General features: G+C 46.3%; 1 protein-coding gene across 4 annotated transcripts in view; it reads right to left on the bottom strand.

The window, feature by feature from the left end:
• Positions 1-20,675, bottom strand: part of opa1 (OPA1 mitochondrial dynamin like GTPase) — a 96,867-nt gene that overhangs the window by 43,963 nt on the left and 32,229 nt on the right. For all 4 annotated transcript variants that reach the window (XM_083647761.1, XM_083647760.1, XM_083647759.1 and 1 more), the window contains 12 exons: positions 17,226-17,298; positions 17,016-17,131; positions 14,138-14,202; positions 13,467-13,543; positions 12,051-12,216; positions 11,515-11,667; positions 9,175-9,283; positions 8,582-8,661; positions 6,498-6,638; positions 4,841-4,957; positions 4,617-4,710; positions 3,828-3,938 (listed from right to left, as the gene is read on the bottom strand). In XM_083647761.1, coding sequence (XP_083503887.1) covers positions 3,828-3,938; positions 4,617-4,710; positions 4,841-4,957; positions 6,498-6,638; positions 8,582-8,661; positions 9,175-9,283; positions 11,515-11,667; positions 12,051-12,216; positions 13,467-13,543; positions 14,138-14,202; positions 17,016-17,131; positions 17,226-17,298 — 1,302 coding nt within the window. The remainder of the gene's footprint in view (positions 1-3,827; positions 3,939-4,616; positions 4,711-4,840; positions 4,958-6,497; positions 6,639-8,581; positions 8,662-9,174; positions 9,284-11,514; positions 11,668-12,050; positions 12,217-13,466; positions 13,544-14,137; positions 14,203-17,015; positions 17,132-17,225; positions 17,299-20,675) is intronic.

Here is a 20,675-nt window from a genome sequence, read left to right on the forward strand (position 1 = left end):
TAACAAAGTGAGTGTGTGTGTGAATGTGAGGGACAGAGGTGTAACAAGTTGAGACTGTCCTGTAACAAAGTGAGTGTGTGTGTGAATGTGAGGGACAGAGGTGTAACAAGTTGAGACTGTCCTGTAACAAAGTGAGTGTGTGTGAATGTGAGGGACAGAGGTGTAACAGGTTGAGAGACAGTCCTGTAACAAAGTGAGTGTGTGTGAATGTGAGGGACAGAGGTGTAACAGGTTGAGACTGTCCTGTAACAAAGTGAGTGTGTGTGAATGTGAGGCACAGAGGTGTAACAGGTTGAGAGACAGTCCTGTAACAAAGTGAGTGTGTGTGAATGTGAGGGACAGAGGTGTAACAGGTTGAGACTGTCCTGTAACAAAGTGAGTGTGTGTGAATGTGAGGCACAGAGGTGTAACAGGTTGAGAGACAGTCCTGTAACAAAGTGAGTGTGTGTGAATGTGAGGGACAGAGGTGTAACAGGTTGAGACTGTCCTGTAACAAAGTGAGTGTGTGTGAATGTGAGGCACAGAGGTGTAACAGGTTGAGAGACAGTCCTGTAACAAAGTGAGTGTGTGTGAATGTGTGGGAGTGAGTTCATGGATGGCACAGAGGTGTAACTGGTTCTCTTTCCTCTCGGTGCGCCTTGAACCCGCCCACCACAACTCCCATTGACTTCATGCCTGGCAGCTTTCAAGCTTGATGCATCACACTTCGAAAATAGGACTGAATCCTGAACGATCGCTTGAGCGTGGCTTCAGTGTGACACACGTGCGGCTGGCCTCGCCTGTTAACAAGGACGCCTAAATGAAACTTGTGGGTTCAGCGTAGGTTGAGCTTAGGTTGAGCGTTGCGGCGGTGTGAACGGCCACTAAGAGACACCAGGTTCCAGGAGAAAGTGAAATAGTAAATAGCCTATTCATGTTTTCTCATTTCATTTCACTATTTTCATTACCCTTGAATATAAAGAAGAACTGCACAGTTGCCATCAATTGTAATGCACAGTTCCAGACAGTAGATTTGATATGATAGGAATATAGTAGCTGAGATAGCCTTATGTGAAAACATGTTGTAGACCTAAATATCTTACACTAAGTTGCAACTGGAAAAAAATTAGGTGTATTTAAAGGTTATGCATTGAATTTCTTTGTCTGGCTCACTTGAGACCAAATTGGGTCCCATGTGGCCCGTGCACTAAACTGATTTTGACACCCCTGAAGTACAAAGTGTGTGTGAGACTCACTGAGATCCTGAAGTACAAAGTGTGTGAGACTCAGTGAGATCCTGAAGTACAAAGTGTGTGTGAGACTCACTGAGATCCTGAAGTACAAAGTGTGTGAGAGACTCACTGAGATCCTGAAGTACAAAGTGTGTGTGAGACTCACTGAGATCCTGAAGTACAAAGTGTGTGTGAGACTCACTGAGATCCTGAAGTACAAAGTGTGTGTGAGACTCACTGAGACCCTGAAGTACAAAGTGTGTGTGAGACTCACTGAGATCCTGAAGTACAAAGTGTGTGTGAGACTCACTGAGATCCTGAAGTACAAAGTGTGTGAGAGACTCACTGAGATCCTGAAGTACAAAGTGTGTGTGAGACTCAGTGAGATCCTGAAGTACAAAGTGTGTGTGAGACTCAGTGAGATCCTGAAGTACAAAGTGTGTGTGAGACTCACTGAGATCCTGAAGTACAAAGTGTGTGTGAGACTCACTGAGATCCTGAAGTACAAAGTGTGTGTGAGACTCAGTGAGATCCTGAAGTACAAAGTGTGTGTGAGACTCAGTGAGATCCTGAAGTACAAAGTGTGTGAGAGACTCACTGAGATCCTGAAGTACAAAGTGTGTGTGAGACTCACTGAGATCCTGAAGTACAAAGTGTGTGTGAGACTCACTGAGATCCTGAAGTACAAAGTGTGTGTGAGAGACTCACTGAGATCCTGAAGTACAAAGAGTGTGTGAGACTCACTGAGATCCTGAAGTACAAAGTGTGAGAGAGACTCACTGAGATCCTGAAGTACAAAGTGTGTGTGAAAGACTCACTGAGATCCTGAAGTACAAAGTGTGTGTGAGACTCACTGAGACCCTGAAGTGCAAAGTGTGTGTGAGACTCACTGAGAGCCTGAAGTACAAAGTGTGAGAGAGACTCACTGAGATCCTGAAGTACAAAGTGTGAGAGAGACTCACTGAGATCCTGAAGTACAAAGTGTGAGAGAGACTCACTGAGATCCTGAAGTACAAAGTGTGTGTGACTCACTGATATCCTGAAGTACAAAGTGTGTGAGAGACTCACTGAGATCCTGAAGTACAAAGTGTGTGTGAGACTCACTGAGATCCTGAAGTACAAAGTGTGAGAGAGACTCACTGAGATCCTGAAGTACAAAGTGTGTGTGAGACTCACTGAGATCCTGAAGTACAAAGTGTGTGAGAGACTCACTGAGATCCTGAAGTACAAAGTGTGTGTGAAAGACTCACTGAGATCCTGAAGTACAAAGTGTGTGTGAGACTCACTGAGACCCTGAAGTGCAAAGTGTGTGTGAGACTCACTGAGAGCCTGAAGTACAAAGTGTGAGAGAGACTCACTGAGATCCTGAAGTACAAAGTGTGAGAGAGACTCACTGAGATCCTGAAGTACAAAGTGTGAGAGAGACTCACTGAGATCCTGAAGTACAAAGTGTGTGTGACTCACTGATATCCTGAAGTACAAAGTGTGTGAGAGACTCACTGAGATCCTGAAGTACAAAGTGTGTGTGAGACTCACTGAGATCCTGAAGTACAAAGTGTGAGAGAGACTCACTGAGATCCTGAAGTACAAAGTGTGTGTGAGACTCACTGAGATCCTGAAGTACAAAGTGTGTGAGAGACTCACTGAGATCCTGAAGTACAAAGTGTGAGAGAGACTCACTGATATCCTGAAGTACAAAGTGTGTGAGAGACTCACTGAGATCCTGAAGTACAAAGTGTGTGTGAGACTCACTGAGATCCTGAAGTACAAAGTGTGAGAGAGACTCACTGAGATCCTGAAGTACAAAGTGTGTGTGAGACTCACTGAGATCCTGAAGTACAAAGTGTGTGAGAGACTCACTGAGATCCTGAAGTACAAAGTGTGTGTGAGACTCACTGAGATCCTGAAGTACAAAGTGTGTGAGAGACTCACTGAGATCCTGAAGTACAAAGTGTGTGTGAGACTCACTGAGATCCTGAAGTACAAAGTGTGAGAGAGACTCACTGAGATCCTGAAGTACAAAGTGTGTGTGAGACTCACTGAGATCCTGAAGTACAAAGTGTGTGAGAGACTCACTGAGATCCTGAAGTACAAAGTGTGAGAGAGACTCACTGATATCCTGAAGTACAAAGTGTGTGAGAGACTCACTGAGATCCTGAAGTACAAAGTGTGTGTGAGACTCACTGAGATCCTGAAGTACAAAGTGTGTGAGAGACTCACTGAGATCCTGAAGTACAAAGTGTGTGTGAGACTCACTGATATCCTGAAGTACAAAGTGTGTGTGAGACTCAGTGAGATCCTGAAGTACAAAGTGTGTGTGAGACTCACTGAGATCCTGAAGTACAAAGTGTGTGTGAGACTCACTGAGATCCTGAAGTACAAAGTGTGTGTGAGACTCACTGAGATCCTGAAGTACAAAGTGTGTGTGAGACTCACTGAGATCCTGAAGTACAAAGTGTGTGTGAGACTCACTGAGATCCTGAAGTACAAAGTGTGTGTGAGACTCACTGAGATCCTGAAGTACAAAGTGTGTGTGAGACTCACTGAGATCCTGAAGTACAAAGTGTGTGTGAGACTCACTGAGATCCTGAAGTACAAAGTGTGTGTGAGACTCACTGAGATCCTCGGCCAGCTGCACACGGCGGCCCGTGATCAGATGGCTCTTCTTCTCTCCGTCTTCCCCAAAGTCCTCCAGAACCTCCTTCACGTTCTTCTCCAGCCGACGCACTGAGCACACACACACACACACACACACACACACACACACACACACAGACACACGATCAATATCCAGTCCATAACAATGCATTGGTTTATCCAAAAGGGCTTCAGGGGACCTCGCTATGGGGGAGTCTTGCTCTGCAAGATGACCTAGAAGACAAACATATCTCCGCCATTGAGGAAACAATGGGGTGGTCAAAAGGGGCGTGGCATGGGCCGGTGCCTCATATATGCCAACAGCGGTGGGCGTGCCACTTCAGAGTCGTCCCTCTTTTTCTCTCAATGTTCTGATTTGACCCATTACAATCATCCAATTTTACTGTCATGAAAATGGCTAAGAAAATAATCGTCTGCTTTCATGATGTGTGTTAGGGTTAAGACCATGTGTGTTTAAGACCATAATGGACATTTTAGGAGGCAATTTGATCAATTAGTGGCAACGCCCATGTGTAACTTAAAGAATAGCTCATTCTGTCTTCAAAATAGACTGGCAGACATCATTCCTGACTCCATCTCCATGTCCCTGTTTTGATATGGTCTGTTACGGTGGAAAGCTTGTGACTGCTGTAAGCTACATTTTACCATAATGTAACTTACAATGTCAGCAATTAGTACGTGCCCCTTTTTCCAAATCGTGAATATGTAATTTGGGAAAACCATAATATCCCAGTTCCCCATCCTTACCCTCAGTGTTGGTGAGCTGTTGTCGGAGAGTGTTGGCCGTGATGCCCAGCATCCTCTGGATCCTCCAGAATAGTACCACATCATTGCACTCCAACTGGGGGGGGGGGGGAGAAACACATTGGTACATACAGCTTAGCTTCTCACTGAACAGCCTTCCATACTGTGGAGAAGGTTGAACACAAAGTCAAATGAAGACGGCCCATCCTCTCCATCTCCTCTCTCACCTCAGAGTCGACAAAGTGTCTCTGGTAGTAGTAGAAGCCTCTCTTGCAGAGGTTACAGTGGGACAGAGCCTTCTGCAGGAAGTGACGGCGATACAGCTGGTGCCACGTGTCCTTGATCTGAGCCGACAGGAGGGCAACAAGCCAGCAGTTAATGAACGACAAATATTACTCATGAATCAAAGCCATTCATCCATTTGTCCAGAGACACAGTGAAGCTACAGCAGGTCTCCAGAGACACAGTGAAGGTACAGCAGGTCTCCAGAGACACAGTGAAGGTACAGCAGGTCTCCAGAGACACAGTGAAGGTACAGCAGGTCTCCAGAGACACAGTGAAGGTACAGCAGGTCTCCAGAGACACAGTGAAGGTACAGCAGGTCTCCAGAGGAGTTGCATGGTGATGATGACTTCAATTGAAACACAGCTTTTAAAGTCCCTGGAAACCAGAAATATTTCTTTATTATTTAGCATTTTGAGTTCATCACATCACAGGAACCTATGTTAATAAGCCACCAGCCAAATTTGAACGATGATGAACGTCGCAAAGTATATAAATTTAGTGACTGTGTGGGCGTGTCCCGTGTGTGTGTGCGTGCAAGACTACAGGTCTCCGAGAGAGAGAGAGAGAGCAAGAGAGAGAGAGAGGGAGGGAGGGAAACGGAGAAGGAAAGAGAAGGAAAGAGAGATGGAGTGCGTGTGTCGAACACACACACGTGTGTGTGTGTGTGTTCGCTTGTTGCTCGGAGAGGAAGAGACTGTCGCTGCGACTGCACAACGCTACTGTGGTGTGTGAGTAACCTCGCGTCACCAGGCTGTGTGTCGAGCACTATGCTGCCTGCTCTCTCTCACTAGTCCCGAGAGAGAGAGAGAGAGAGAGAGAGAGAGAGAGAGAGAGAGAGAGAGAGAGAGAGAGAGAGAGAGAGAGAGAGAGCAGGCAGCATAGCGCTCGACACACAGCACACAGAGTGGGAGGGAGACAGACAGACACTGAGCGAGCGCTGTGGGGGCAAAGAACGGACAAAAGGAGAAGGGCGAGTTGCGCGCGTGTACAAAGGTTATATAGAGCATATGACGTCATAAGATTTGGCATTTGAGCACCTCGCGCACTGCTCTCTTCAATGAGGAAGTGGAAATCCAGACCTTGTAGAAAAGTGTTGATTTTAAGGCTTTGGGTTGAAAGTAATGTATCATAATTTCTGAGGCACACAATTACTAACATAAGACCCTAAATAACATAGTTAGAACGTTTTTGTGGATTTTGGTTTCCAGGGACTTTAAATGTGAAAGGAGGTATTTTGGTCCTCACAGTCAAATAAAATAACTGATGGAGATTCACAGACACCAGCACACCCTGAGGTGGGCTCCCTGTTGTGTCAGGAGTGTTCAAGATACAGGAGTTTAAATCAACTCTTGAACATAGTTTTTGTCCCAGCAAGTGCTTCCCCCAATGAGTGTCTTGCACAAGATTATACATGTTAAACTACCGACGATCAAGATCATTTAAATGGGAATTTCAACTACGGCCTATCCCCGTTGTTCAATTGGAAAATCCTAGTGCGCGTGCCCAGAGCTTTGGTGCGGGCACATGCACAGACTGAGTCAAGTTAAGTGTAACCAAAGCCTTTGAGCATTTGTGAGGTAACAGGTGTTTTGCTCTCACCAGCACAGGGTCCACCTCCACCCCTCGGCCCTCCAGGTTCTTCCTGACCGTGGTGACCTCGTCGTTGGCCAGGTATGCTGTGTGGTCCTCGTGGAGCTTCAGCAGACGCTCCAGCTCTGTTTTGGTTTCATTACGGGTGTGCTGCAAAAGGCCCAAGACAAGCCAGTGAGCACGATCTTCAGGGTGGGAAACAGGGCAATGTCTATGGCTGACAAGATGCTCTATTAGATGAGCTGATTCAGGAGTAGGGACGGGGATCGAGAACCAGTATCGATAAGTAGCGATCGATAACTTCTCAAAACCCTGAGAGCAATAATGTCTGAGTTTATTGATCCTGCTATTGAGACTAGCAGGTCCTAGAACAGTAACTGGGTTTCCATCCAAATGTATCGCATAATTCAAGCGAATTTTGTGAAAATCCGCAAAATAAAATGCGAATTTATGCATGTTTCCATTCAGTTTTGTTTAGCGAGTTTTGGGAGTCGGCAGGTTGAGCAGTCGGTGGCGCTTCTCGTCAGGAGGAGGCGTAAAGTGCCTGTGTGCCTGTAAGAGATCTCTATCAGCGGAGACCTGCTTTGATTGAGTCGTCACCCGGTGATGGTGATGATCACCGTCCTCATCGTCGTAAAGTCGCCTTCAAAGCATGATGTTAGATTATAACGAACTAGTTGTGTGGCTTAGCCTTCCCAAATGTTGAGGGTCGTTTTTTAGAATTTAATACATAGAATTGCGAACGTTACATTCAATTTCATTCAGACTGCCTGGCGCTAATCGCCACCATTTCCCCCTGGAGTAGCATGAAGCGGAAGTGAAGTCACATCTGGTACGTCATCGTTAATTCGCAAAATCTGTTTCCATTGCAAAAGTTCGCATCTTCCTACTGTCGATACGCTGATAAATCCACCCCCTCCAAGCGTAAAAACATTTATGCGATATTTCGACCTTTATTCGAATTTCTGGTGTTTCCATTCAAGTTTATATTCGCATTTTGGGTAAATGCGAATATCCAGAGGTGGATGGAAACCCAGTTAGTGTTTCCCCGGCCATTCTACAGGCCCCGCCAGGCCAGAAAGAAATTTGCAACACTTTTTTTTCCCCCTTGCTCTCCCCAAAATTTCAATAAGCCTTTATGGTATATTATTACAATAGAACAATACTGGTGTTGACAGTGTGTTAATGCCAAATCATTCAAAAACAATAAGCATTTTGCTTTTAGGAGCATCGTGCCAGCGTGCGGCGCTGTTCCAAAATGTGTCAACGTGTGTCGTTGCCTGGGAAACGCACATCCCATAATACAACTGTCCGCATCGCATCCCATAATAGTATGATGATACTTGTTCTAGGGGAAACACTGTATAACGTAACACTATGTTATGAGAGACGAGAGTCATGTCATTTACCTCAAATCACTGGTGCACAAACATAGACCGATTGTCTAATAAAGTTTTTGAATACAATTGAATTGTCTACCAACCACCGTTAAACTACACAAAGAATAATTGAATTGCCTCACCAAGCGAGGCAAATGTCATTCTATTCAGAAATCAAACCGTAACAGACTCGTAGTTAAGGAATAAAAGCAATACCAGTTCTGTTAAGAATTTATTGTCGGCGGGTCGTCAAAAAGGGCCTTTCTGTGTGGAGTTTGCATGTGATCCCCTGGGGTTTCCTCCAGATAGGAATCCACCGTAAAAAATACGAAAAAAAATAATAATAATCGTCTTGTCTTTCCACCAAATAGAAAAGTTTGGATAGTGGTATCGATAAAGACTCAGATCATCCCTAATCAGAAGGCAGCAAAACATTTGGAGGCCCTGTTCTACTCAAAGCGTCTAGCTGGCTGGTAAAATAGTGACAGTAGTTGTGGTGAATCAACTATCTTCCTTGTAGAAGAGGCTCTAACCCCATTAAGGTTTAGCATTAATAGCCCCCCCTTTTTTTCTTTCTTTTTTTAACCAAAATAGCTTCTGGATAGTTGGATAATTAAACTTAGTTATGCTGCAACTTGAGTGTGAAAGAGTGAAAACTGCAGTGCTATAACTGGCAGTACAAGTGGAAGTCGTTGTTAACACTTGAACTCTGACCTGGTCTGCTGTACGGTTGGTCCAGTTCATCCACCTCTGCTTCCAGTCTGGACCCACCATGTCGCCGATTACTGACTCGGCTTCAAGTGAAGGAGAGAGAAAGTGAGTGAGGGGGGAAGTCCAGCATGTCAAAAAATGAAAGACATCAATATGGCAGTTTTTCTCCACAGCACCTTACACCTTCAACGTAACGTTTTTGAACTTGATTTTCAGAAAACGCTTCAAAAATCATCAAAGTGATTCACGTTTGTGAAGATTATCCTGCTGAACACAAATTACCGCTTCCAAAAACCTTTGTTAATCACAGACCTTATTTTATGCATTTAAGTGAAATCCCCGTTCTAAAAGCCCATTCACCTTTCCCCTGAAGCACCAACATGTCTGATCTTCCGACTACAAAAACATGTCAGCCCTGCGCTACTCCACAGTGATACATTCTGTCCTTGTGTTACTTATGGATGGACTTTTTTGCTGGGGACCCACTGGACCCCCCTCAAGGACTCCTGGAGGTCCATGGACCCCACTTTGAGGACCAGTGGACTAGAGCGGTGGGTAACTGCTGCATGTTGTATGGAGCATCAGGGCTGACGTACTGTCTTTGAGGCGTGACTGCAGGGTTTCCTCCATGAACTGGATGGCTGCGTCCCACTGAGGCTTGTCTGTGATGGAGCGGTCCTCCAGGGCGTTGTGCTGGATCACCCTCTGAGACACACACACAGAGACAGAGAGACAGACAGACAGACAGACAGAAAGGTATAACAAGAAAACAAGGTATCTGATCAGGTCAAAGCTAGGCAAAGTATGCGAGGTGAATCTTTATTGCAGGTTATGCTGCCGTTTCACTAATTCTGCATTATGCCATTGTTAGAGGCAATTCAATAAATCACTACATTTACATGTCGATATACAGATGAATTTTACTATGAAAAATACCCATTAGAACGTGGGTCATGCAAGTTCTGCTGCTGGCACTTGTTCTGCTATTTCACATAATATCCTGTTAGTCCTGGAACCCAATGATACTTGGTTGTTCTCATCTCATTGATACATTTCTACTTTATATGTCAAAAGACGTGTGTGTCTAAGTCCCATTTGGTCTACTCTTATTTATAGCTTATCCTTCTTTATGTCAAGAGACATAAGACAGGCTGTCCATGGCCCTCTCATCTGATAAGAGACAGAATGAGTGTGGAGTGTGTGAGCTGTGTACCAGGCTGTCCATGGCCCTCTCCTCTGATAAGAGACAGAATGAGTGTGGAGTATGTGAGCTGTGTACCAGGCTGTCCATGGCCCTCTCTCTTCTGATAAGAGACAGAATGAGTGTGGAGTGTGTGAGCTGTGTACCAGGCTGTCCATGGCCCTCTCCTCTGATAAGAGACAGAATGAGTGTGGAGTGTGTGAGCAGTGTACCAGGCTGTCCATGGCCCTCTCTCTTCTGATAAGAGACAGAATGAGTGTGGAGTGTGTGAGCTGTGTACCAGGCTGTCCATGGCCCTCTCCTCTGATAAGACAAAGAATGAGTGTGGAGTGTGTGAGCTGTGTACCAGGCTGTCCATGGCCCTCTCTCTTCTGATAAGAGACAGAATGAGTGTGGAGTGTGTGAGCTGTGTACCAGGCTGTCCATGGCCCTCTCTCTTCTGATAAGAGACAGAATGAGTGTGGAGTGTGTGAGCTGTGTACCAGGCTGTCCATGGCCCTCTCTCTTCTGATAAGAGACAGAATGAGTGTGGAGTGTGTGAGCTGTGTACCATGCTGTCCATGGCCCTCTCTCTTCTGATAAGAGACAGAATGAGTGTGGAGTGTGTGAGCTGTGTACCAGGCTGTCCATGGCCCTCTCTCTTCTGATAAGAGACAGAATGAGTGTGGAGTGTGTGAGCTGTGTACCAGGCTGTCCATGGCCCTCTCTCTTCTGATAAGAGACAGAATGAGTGTGGAGTGTGTGAGCTGTGTACCAGGCTGTCCATGGCCCTCTCTCTTCTGATAAGAGACAGAATGAGTGTGGAGTGTGTGAGCTGTGTACCAGGCTGTCCATGGCCCTCTCTCTTCTGATAAGAGACAGAATGAGTGTGTGAGCTGTGTACCAGGCTGTCCATGGCCCTCTCTCATCTGATAAGAGACAGAATGAGTGTGGAGTATGTGAGCTGTATACCAGGCTGTCCATGGCCCTCTCTCATCTGATAAGAGACAGAATGAGTGTGGAGTATGTGAGCTGTGTACCAGGCTGTCCATGGCCCTCTCTCTTCTGATAAGGGACATAATGAGTGTGTGAGCTGTGTACCAGGCTGTCCATGGCCCTCTCCTCTGATAAGAGACAGAATGAGTGTGGAGTATGTGAGCTGTGTACCAGGCTGTCCATGGCCCTCTCTCTTCTGATAAGAGACAGAATGAGTGTGGAGTATGTGAGCTGTGTACCAGGCTGTCCATGGCCCTCTCTCTTCTGATAAGGGACATAATGAGTGTGGAGTGTGTGAGCTGTATACCAGGCTGTCCATGGCCCTCTCTCTTCTGATAAGAGACAGAATGAGTGTGTGAGCTGTGTACCAGGCTGTCCATGGCCCTCTCTCTTCTGATAAGAGACAGACTGAGTGTGGAGTATGTGAGCTGTGTACCAGGCTGTCCATGGCCCTCTCTCTTCTGATAAGAGACAGAATGAGTGTGGAGTGTGTGAGCTGTATACCAGGCTGTCCATGGCCCTCTCTCTTCTGATAAGAGACAGAATGAGTGTGGAGTGTGTGAGCTGTGTACCAGGCTGTCCATGGCCCTCTCTTCTGATAAGAGACAGAATGAGTGTGTGAGCTGTGTACCAGGCTGTCCATGGCCCTCTCTCATCTGATAAGAGACAGAATGAGTGTGGAGTATGTGAGCTGTGTACCAGGCTGTCCATGGCCCTCTCTCTTCTGATAAGGGACATAATGAGTGTGTGAGCTGTGTACCAGGCTGTCCATGGCCCTCTCGTTCCACTTGTGCCTCTTGATGCTGTCATCCTTCACGGCCTCCTTCAGCTTGTCGAAGATGTCGTCCTGGTCTTTGCCTTTGTATTCAGCCATGAAGCGAGCAAACTCCTCCTGCAGCGTCTCCCAGGCAACCTGACCGGTGGATAATTGGACGGTTCAACACCAGGGCACCATTGTAAGTGCTCAGAAAGGCAGAACTTTCACCCGTCTTGAACATGACATAGATGGTTGCTTATTCCTTACAAGCTAAGCAGTTTGCGTTGCAGCAGGTGGACCCGTTGTGTATAAAAAAAAAAGGCAAAATTATGTAATAATGTTCAATGGGAGTTGAAGTAAAACATTTTTTTTTTGCAATAATCCACTTCTGAGAGAAATATATTATGGACAAAAAAGGAATGCGAAAAACATGCTTGAATTCAAATTTGGAAAAAACCCTTAGGAGATTTGATTGACTGAATAATCAATCTCTCATTTTGACTCATTTGAATGGTGATCTGACCAGTTGCATGCCGTACCTCCAGTGCTTTGTGTGGCAGCTGCTTGTCGGTCCACTGTTTGAGCTTGATGTCCACGGTGGTGTTGAAGGTGCCTGAGTTCTGGGTCTGGGCGGCAGGCAGGTAGATGTTCTCGATCACATGGGTGGAGACGCGCTCCCACAGCTTCTTCTGCAGGATGGCCTCCCTGCCAGGGGTCAAGGGTCGGGTCAGGGGGAATGTTTTCATTGGATGAAAATTAAATGGTGAAGGTGGCACGACTTATTAACAGCGTCAGTACATTTGGTCAAATGATTTTTTTTAGGATGGGATTTAAGGATATCGAACGGGTCAAAACGCTCGGAGGAAAGTTGCTCTCAGCCGTCCGGCTCTGTTCTCTTTAAGTGATCCAGTGGGGGCAGAAAAACAATGAGCAGAGGGGGAGATCTCTCTCTTTGCCCTTCGATCTGCTTTCACTTGTGTCCAGTCAGTGCTATTGAGATTGCACTTGACTGTAAATTCCAATACAGCTCCGGGTATGAGCCTGTTAGCGGCTAACAGCCTCCCCCCCACTCTCACTCTATTTGACCGCGACAGTGTGACAATGGGAGAAAACCCTCCCAAAGCCTCCGGAGACCAGAGCCCCGTTAAGCCTCTCTCATTTATCATAAAGTCTCGCTCATATTTCATGCGACTCCGCTTTTGTTCGGGCTCCAGCTCCTGGCTGTCGATAGGCGCTATCTCCAATAGCGCTGGCTGGCTGCGTAACAGGGCCACCCCCCTGTCCCCGGCCAGGGGGGCCACCCCCCTGTCCCCGGCCAGGGGCCATTCATCATCAGAGCATTGATCTGATGGGAAGTGATGGCACGCACGCTGGGGACGGCCCCGATGCCACGCATACATCTCATTTAGCGAGCTTGTCCCCCGTGGGGGCGGGGTTACAACTATATATTCATGCACGAGTAGTACATGCACACACACACACACACACACACACACACACACACACACACACACACGCAGAGACATGCAGCTTACTCCTGAAATAGCCTCCACCTCACGGCTGGTTGCGTGCTGCTGAAGCATTTCAAATCCGGGGTCTAATTGCCTTCAGGTACATCACTACATAATTGTTAGGTGATGTTATGCAGTTCGATCCCCCGATCCCCATAAGGTAGCATTTAAAAAAAGGTACATACGGTATTTCATCCGAGGCGCGTGATAGGGTGATACCGACAATATGAAAAGGATCAAATGACATTTACATTTCAGCCATTGACTGACAGCCATCTTATCTAGTTTGTTTAGAGGAGTTATTTTGAACTCTGGTGTGGTTTATATCATATCTAGTTTGTTTAGAGGAGTCATTTTGAACTCTGGTGTGGTTTACAAGCTAACAGCAGCAAGGAGTGAAAGGAACAAAATACAGCAGCATCAAGATATAACAGATTAACTTACCAGTGTTTTGGGGTCACTTGACTCAAACTAATGACTTCATCCAGGATTTCATTTTTGGCCTTTTCAAAGAGTTCATTCTGTAAAAAGGCAAAACAAAGACAATTGTACTGCTATTACACTCCAGTGATCTGCTATCAAGGTGTGCACTGCTTAGGGCTGTCAAAAGTATCGATAGTATCGAAAAGTATCGATACTGAAAATTTTAATCAGATACAATACTCATTTGCAACAGGTATCGATTGTATCAATACTAAAAAAATTAAACGGATACAAAACTCATTTGCAACAGTTTCGATAGCATCAGTGCTTTCTTTTAATGAAAAATCACTGATTTCTCCCTCCCTATCATTGGGTATCTGTTGCTTCAAAAAACTAAACGTGTTGTGATGGCTAGAGCAGGCAGGGCTAATCTGCTGTCTAAGTTCAAAGTTTGATCAGGTCTAGATTATGGAGAAGTGTCCATCTGTCTAACTTTATTTTTATGCTTCTTGATGTGTCATCATCCCCTCCTTCCCGTGGTATCAAAAATGGTGTAGAGTATCGATATTTTCCTGGGTATCGGTATCGAAGTACAAATTCTAGTATCGTGGCATCCCTAGCACTGCTTCCATGTTGTTTTGTCATCTTTGTTCTTTCTCTTGTGTTTGCTGTGCTTCCTGTGTGTCTCTCACCCTGTCCAGCTCTCTCAGGCGGGGGTAGTTGTTCTTCCACTCTGTCTCCAAGTTGAAGCGGGACGCTGGGACATGGGGAGGGAGGGACAGAGGGACATGGGGAGAGAGGGACATGGGGAGGGAGGGACAGAAACTAATTGAACAAACCTTTCCAACATCAACGTGAAACGTCATCTTCAACTTCTCATGATCCAAGTGTGTGAATATACAATAGTTTTGATTTTTTTTCTCTTTACATTAACGTCGTCGGCGATTGTTTTTGTCTAATTGATAATAATTGACAATATATTGAATTTTACAAAGCTGTTTTTGGAAAGTTTGCAGAACGCCCTTATAATAAATTCAAAATAAATGTACTTTGACATGTGTCGCTAGGCAGGTGCTCGTCATCATCACGCCTGGCCAGCTGAAACTCACCTTCTATACATTTCTATTGCTTTGATGACAGTCATCCCCTAACGAGCAGGTGCTGACCACAGAGCAGGTGCTGACCTCAGAGGGACAGAGCAGGTGCTGACCACAAAGCAGGTGCTGACCACAGAGCAGGTGCTGACCTCAGCGGGACAGAGCAGGTGCTGACCACAGAGGGACAGAGCAGGTGCTGACCACAGCGGGACAGAGCAGGTGCTGACCTCAGAGGGACAGAGCAGGTGCTGACCTCAGAGGGACAGAGCAGGTGCTGACCTCAGAGGACAGAGCAGGTGCTGACCTCAGAGGAACAGAGCAGGTGCTGACCACAGAGGGACAGAGCAGGTGCTGACCACAGCGGGACAGAGCAGGTGCTGACCTCAGAGGGACAGAGCAGGTGCTGACCTCAGAGGGACAGAGCAGGTGCTGACCTCAGCGGGACAGAGCAGGTGCTGACCTCAGAGGAACAGAGCAGGTGCTGACCCCAGAGGGACAGAGCAGGTGCTGACCTCAAAGGACAGAGCAGGTGCTGACCTCAGAGGACAGAGCAGGTGCTGACCTCAGAGGACAGAGCAGGTGCTGACCTCAGAGGGACAGAGCAGGTGCTGACCTCAGAGGGACAGAGCAGGTGCTGACCTCAGAGGACAGAGCAGGTGCTGACCTCAGAGGGACAGAGCAGGTGCTGACCTCAGAGGGACAGAGCAGGTGCTGACCTCAGAGGACAGAGCAGGTGCTGACCTCAGAGGGACAGAGCAGGTGCTGACCTCAGAGGGACAGAGCAGGTGCTGACCGCAGCGGGACAGAGCCGGCTCTGTTTTAACCTGCTTTGATATGACGGCAGCTTTCACACTGCTTTATTCAAAGTGGCTGAGGACTTTGCACAGACACTCTCTTAACTGGCCCCTTAGGAGCAGAGGGGACGGTGCCCATCACACACTCTTAATCAACAGCCAGCTTTTACTTTTCTCACACACACACACACACACACACACACACACACGTCCCTCTCTGCAGCTCCCCATGCACAGTGGAGATTAGGCTAATTGCTGGGGTAAGGGGCCATGGTGGCGCCCGGGCTATGAGGATGGAAGCCAGTTGTGTGTGTGTGTGTGTGTGTGTGTGTGTGTGTGTGTGTGTGTGTGTGTGTGTGTGTGTGTGTTTTGACGGGTTGTGGATCGATACGCTACACAATGGGCCGATGGGAGCGGCCCGTCGCAGGGCCATAAATCTCTGGTGGTGTCTGGTTGTCTGGGCTAATTGTGGATGGGAGGCAGCGTGGAGCGAGGGGAGAAGTGTGGCAGGGTGGGCTGCTGCTGACTGCAGCCGGAGGAGGAGGAGGAGGAGGAGGAGGAGGAGGAGGAGGAGGAGGAGGAGGGACAGTCGATCCTGTGTCGCACAAAGATGCTCACAAGTCCATTTTTTGCAAGTCCAAGTCAAGTCTCAAGTCTTTGAGGGGCAAGTCCAAGTCAAGTCTTAAGTCTTTGGTCACAAGTGCAAGTCAAGTCTTAAGTCCCTATCGATTGAGCGTTCTATCATCTGCTGTATGCCATCCGGTCTGCTTAGAACACTGCAGAGCTAAAACGACTAGCTACGGTATTATCCTCACTCCTGATCTATTAGAATACGGTAGCAGCAATGATTAGAGATGACATTAGTAGCCATTTCCTTCATGTTAATGCACCAAAACAATTTATAAAAAAATAAAGAAAAATAAAGATTGTTCCCAAAGTCCCAAACCTTCAAGTCCAAGTCAAGTCTCAAGTCTTTGAGGATGAGTCTCAAGTCAAGTCTCAAGTCACTGTGTGTGTGACTTAAGTGCGACTCAAGTCCAAGTCTCACGTCCAAGTCTCCATGTCCATTTCCTGTGTAGTCAAATGATCTCTAACACTGCCGGGAATAAAGGTTGAATTGCCAACCGGCCAGGAAGTGAAAATCGTCTGCGCTCATGGCCCAGGAAGCAGCACTAAACAGCACATGGAAAATGGCATGTGAGGCAGTCAAGCCTCCCTGGAGGCTTGTTGCAGGTGCAGAGTGGTACCTCCCTGGGTTTGTAAAAGCCCTGGAGGCTTGTTGCAGGTGCAGAGTGGTACCTCCCTGGGTTTGTAAAAGCCCTGGAGGCTTGTTGCAGGTGCAGAGTGGTAGCCTGGGTAAACCCATCCCCCACGTGACCTGCTCTCAGACCTGTTCTCAGTCGCTAGTGACTGGGAACTGAGAGAGCAGGTCACGTGGTGGCTGGGTTTACCTAGGCTAGCAGAGTGGTACCTCCCTGGGTTTGTAAAAGCCCTGGAGGCTTGTTGCAGGTGCAGAGTGGTACCTCCCTGGGTTTGTAAAAGCCCTGGAGGCTTGTTGCAGGTGCAGAGTGGTACCTCCCTGGGTTTGTAAAAGCCCTGGAGGCTTGTTGCAGGTGCAGAGTGGTACCTCCCTGGGTTTGAAAAAGCCCTGGAGGCTTGTTGCAGGTGCAGAGTGGTACCTTTGAAGACGTCAGCCTGCTGCTCAACAGACTCCCGAACCATCTTCCAGAAGCAGTCGGAGACGGCCAGGCTCAGGTTCTTTGTGGTCACTTGGTGGGCCTTCAACATGCCGTCCCTGATGAGATGCAGCACATACAGTGATTAGCTGCTTCCAAACATTAGCCTCACATTGAACAAAGGCATGTTTTGAGGAGTTTAGTGAAACCTGCCTCAGTAATCTGGAGTTCTGGAAGAAGTCCTCCTCGTAGTCTTTGATGGAGTCTATGCTTTCACTGCTGCTGCCTGGACAAGAGTGGACAACACAACAAACATCGTTTCAGGATTCAATGAACTGTAGGATTTAATGCTCATTTCATTCAATGATAACAACGTCAATAACGTAAATATACAAGAGTAACAAGAGACACTTGAGCTGGCGAATGCCTGTCATAATCACCATGACATATTAAGCATAATCAGTTATGCTAATGAGATCATTATTTAATCTAATTAATATGTTATATACTAATAAATATTAGCTTGTCTTCACACAACACATGGGTGGTAATATTATGAACTTCCTGCCTTCAAACATTACTCTTAATTAGGGGTGCCGCAAAATAATCGATTAATCGATTAGTCGTCGACACACTCACTAGTCGGAGTGAAAATTACTAATCGACAATTATTTTACTATTTTATTTTTATTTTTTGCGTCTTTCACCGTCAGTCATCCATGCGCTAGTAGAATTCCCAGGGTCACTGAAGGCAACTGCCCCTCCGCCCCCCTCCCCGCACACGGAGGACAGGAGTTGAGAAGTACACAAAGGAGGAGCAACAATGGCCACGCGACAGAAAACTAGCAAAGTTTGGCAATACTTTGATGAAGAAAGAGACAACAAGGTTGTGTGTCGGCTATGTTCTCTCAAGCTTGCATATAACCACTCTACCACTGCAATGAGGACCCACCTTCAGAACAAGCATCTCGACGTAAACTTGCGTGGAGGAGATGATGCGGATACTAGCAGGCAGACCAGTATCACAGCTTTTACTGCAGAACCCCGCAGACGATGTGACCCTCGCCGGTCCGAAACGATCACACAACTCCTCGCTGAGATGACTGCCCGCGATATGCTACCACTGTGCTTTGTCGAGGGCGAAGGCTTTCGCAAGTTGATGAACTTTGTCGAGCCCGCATACACCGTGCCGGGGCGCACCTTGATAACATCCAGAGTGGAGGTGAGCCATGGCAAAATGACTGAGTACATTAAACAGCAGTTAGAGGAGGCACAGTGTGTGGCAATAACGTCAGACATCTGGACGTCCATTGCAACAGAAGCATACGTGACAATAACCTGTCATTTCATCAACGAACGTGGACAGCTCTGTAGCTGTGTTCTACAAACCCGCCCCATGGAGGACAGGCATAGCGGTGAAAATCTGGCAGCACACCTGCGAGAAGCAGTCAGTGACTGGAAACTGGAAGAGAAAGTCGTTGCCTGTGTGCACGATAATGCAACGAACATGGTGAAGGCGAACGAGACCCTGCTGCAATGGGAATCAGTACCGTGTTTTGCTCACACGCTACAATTAGGGTTAGGGTTAGTCTGACCCTGTATTTTCTTTTTATATGTGTAGCAATGTTCATAATGCACAAGGCAGGGAAACATATTTTGTTTTAAATTGTGTTTTATTTTGTTTTAAATATTTTCTAAAACATGCTGTTCAATAAAACAGAGAGCCTCTGGGAAACCAAACACTGACTCCTGTCTCTCCTCATTTAACTGTTTAAAACACATCTGGTGGTGTGTTGGATTACAACAGCAGCATTTAAAGGAGGACTTACCCCCTAGATATGTATTAGAACAGTGATTTGAAAATACCTATTGAAAAAACCAAGAAATGACATATACTCTTGTCTATACTAGACTCTTTGGCTGTGTTAAGTCAAGATTTTTTTTCGGAAATCGACGCCATTACAGTTTGCATACTGCCTCAAAAATAATTTATTTGAGAGGGGCGATATCTTTATAAATATCATCAACTAGCCAACGCTGGTGGCCTGTATGGAAACAGAAAATCCTGAAATGGTTGATAGTTATATCAATTTGGCCATTCAGTGGCGAACTAGAAATTTAATTATTTTTGTCCCATTTTGTCCCATGTGTGTGTGCGTGGCTTGCATGTGGCTTGTCTAAACTTACGTTAAGAGCCTCGCTGCTCGCAGCACACAGTGAGGACAAACCTCTCGCTCTGGGGTAACACAATGCGAGATTTCTCCACGTAATTCCCTCGTCTAACTAGAGATAAACCGCGCAATGAAATCCGTTTTTAATTTGCGTTTTGGGGCTTTTTACCACCTTTTCGTTTTGGGGCACCTCTGATTTTTCCTCTCAGGACGCAGGAGGCAGCGCAGAGCTCTTCTCCTCCTCACACTGTTCCCATGCGAATCCCCCCGAGCAGCACACACACACAGACAGAGCCAGTCGCTCTGCTCTGCTGACTTGATTTCCATAAAAGTTGGCGTTGCTTGTACACAGTGATGATATTATATTAGCCGATATGTTTAGAGAAGCTTTGTCACATTGTCACGTCGTAGTATAGCGTTATATTTTACATGTCCGCTAAACTGCGACGAGATTTGTTTGCGGAAATATCAGACTGCTCTCTCTGCTGCTCTGAGCACAGAGAGCCCAGCTGCTGCTGGCCTGCTGCGCGCGCCCGTGGAGCTTGGGGCTCGTCCATGTAACAGTACGACTCTCGCCTGCCTGGGCTGGAAACAGTGCTTGCAACTCGGACTGATAATATAAACATCATCATTCGAGCTTATCCAGGTAAGATATCAATAAAGTAGTGACACATTCAGCGGGAAACTAACTATAATTAAGACATGTGCCAACTTTGACAACGTTTGGTTCAGTATTTTAAGAGCAAACTTCAATAAGAATAGGCTTGGAGTTCTGAGGAGCCGAAAGGGTACAGAGGGGGTAGGGGAGTAATTATCTTGAAATCCCATAGTCTTTGGGGGCACTGTGACGTCAGTGTGCCCCTAATCTCCCATTCATTTGAGAAAAAAAAAAAAAGCAGTCTTTGACCCTAAGAGGGCGCTTATGCCAGATATGCTGCTGAAAAATGATACAAATGGTAAAATGGCAACAGTTTGGTGTCAAATGTGGAAATTCTGACCAGAATTCTTCACACATCACCCCCAAAGTCATATATATTGGTTAAAAGCTGAAAAAAAGTGTTTTGGAGGTAAGTACTCCTTTAAGTTAATGGCTTGGGAATTGTCTTCAACTTTTGGCTAAATGGCTCCTAAATACATGTAATAATTGCATGTTGAATGTTTTGACATAGATTAAATTATGGTCAATTTAGATGGCGTCCTGATTATTATTATTATTAATTAATTTTTTTTTTTTTTGCTTATAGACTAATCGACTAATCGTCTTCAGAATTTAAGGGTAATCGACAGGAAAACTAATCGATAAAGGCATCCCTACTCTTAATACAGCAGTAGTTTTTCCTCATTAACATGCTAATTTACAATAGCAAGGTCCTCCAACATCTGGTCAGATCATCTACTCTATGGGTGGAACCTGTGATGATCAGATCATCTATTGTAGGTTTTTGGGGTGTCAGCCAGAGTTTAGTCTGACAGTGTTGTGCACGCAGCACAC

The sequence above is a fragment of the Poromitra crassiceps genome (assembly GCF_964638095.1).
Source record: "Poromitra crassiceps genome assembly, chromosome: 12".
In the NCBI taxonomy this organism is placed as follows: Eukaryota; Metazoa; Chordata; class Actinopteri; order Beryciformes; family Melamphaidae; genus Poromitra; species Poromitra crassiceps.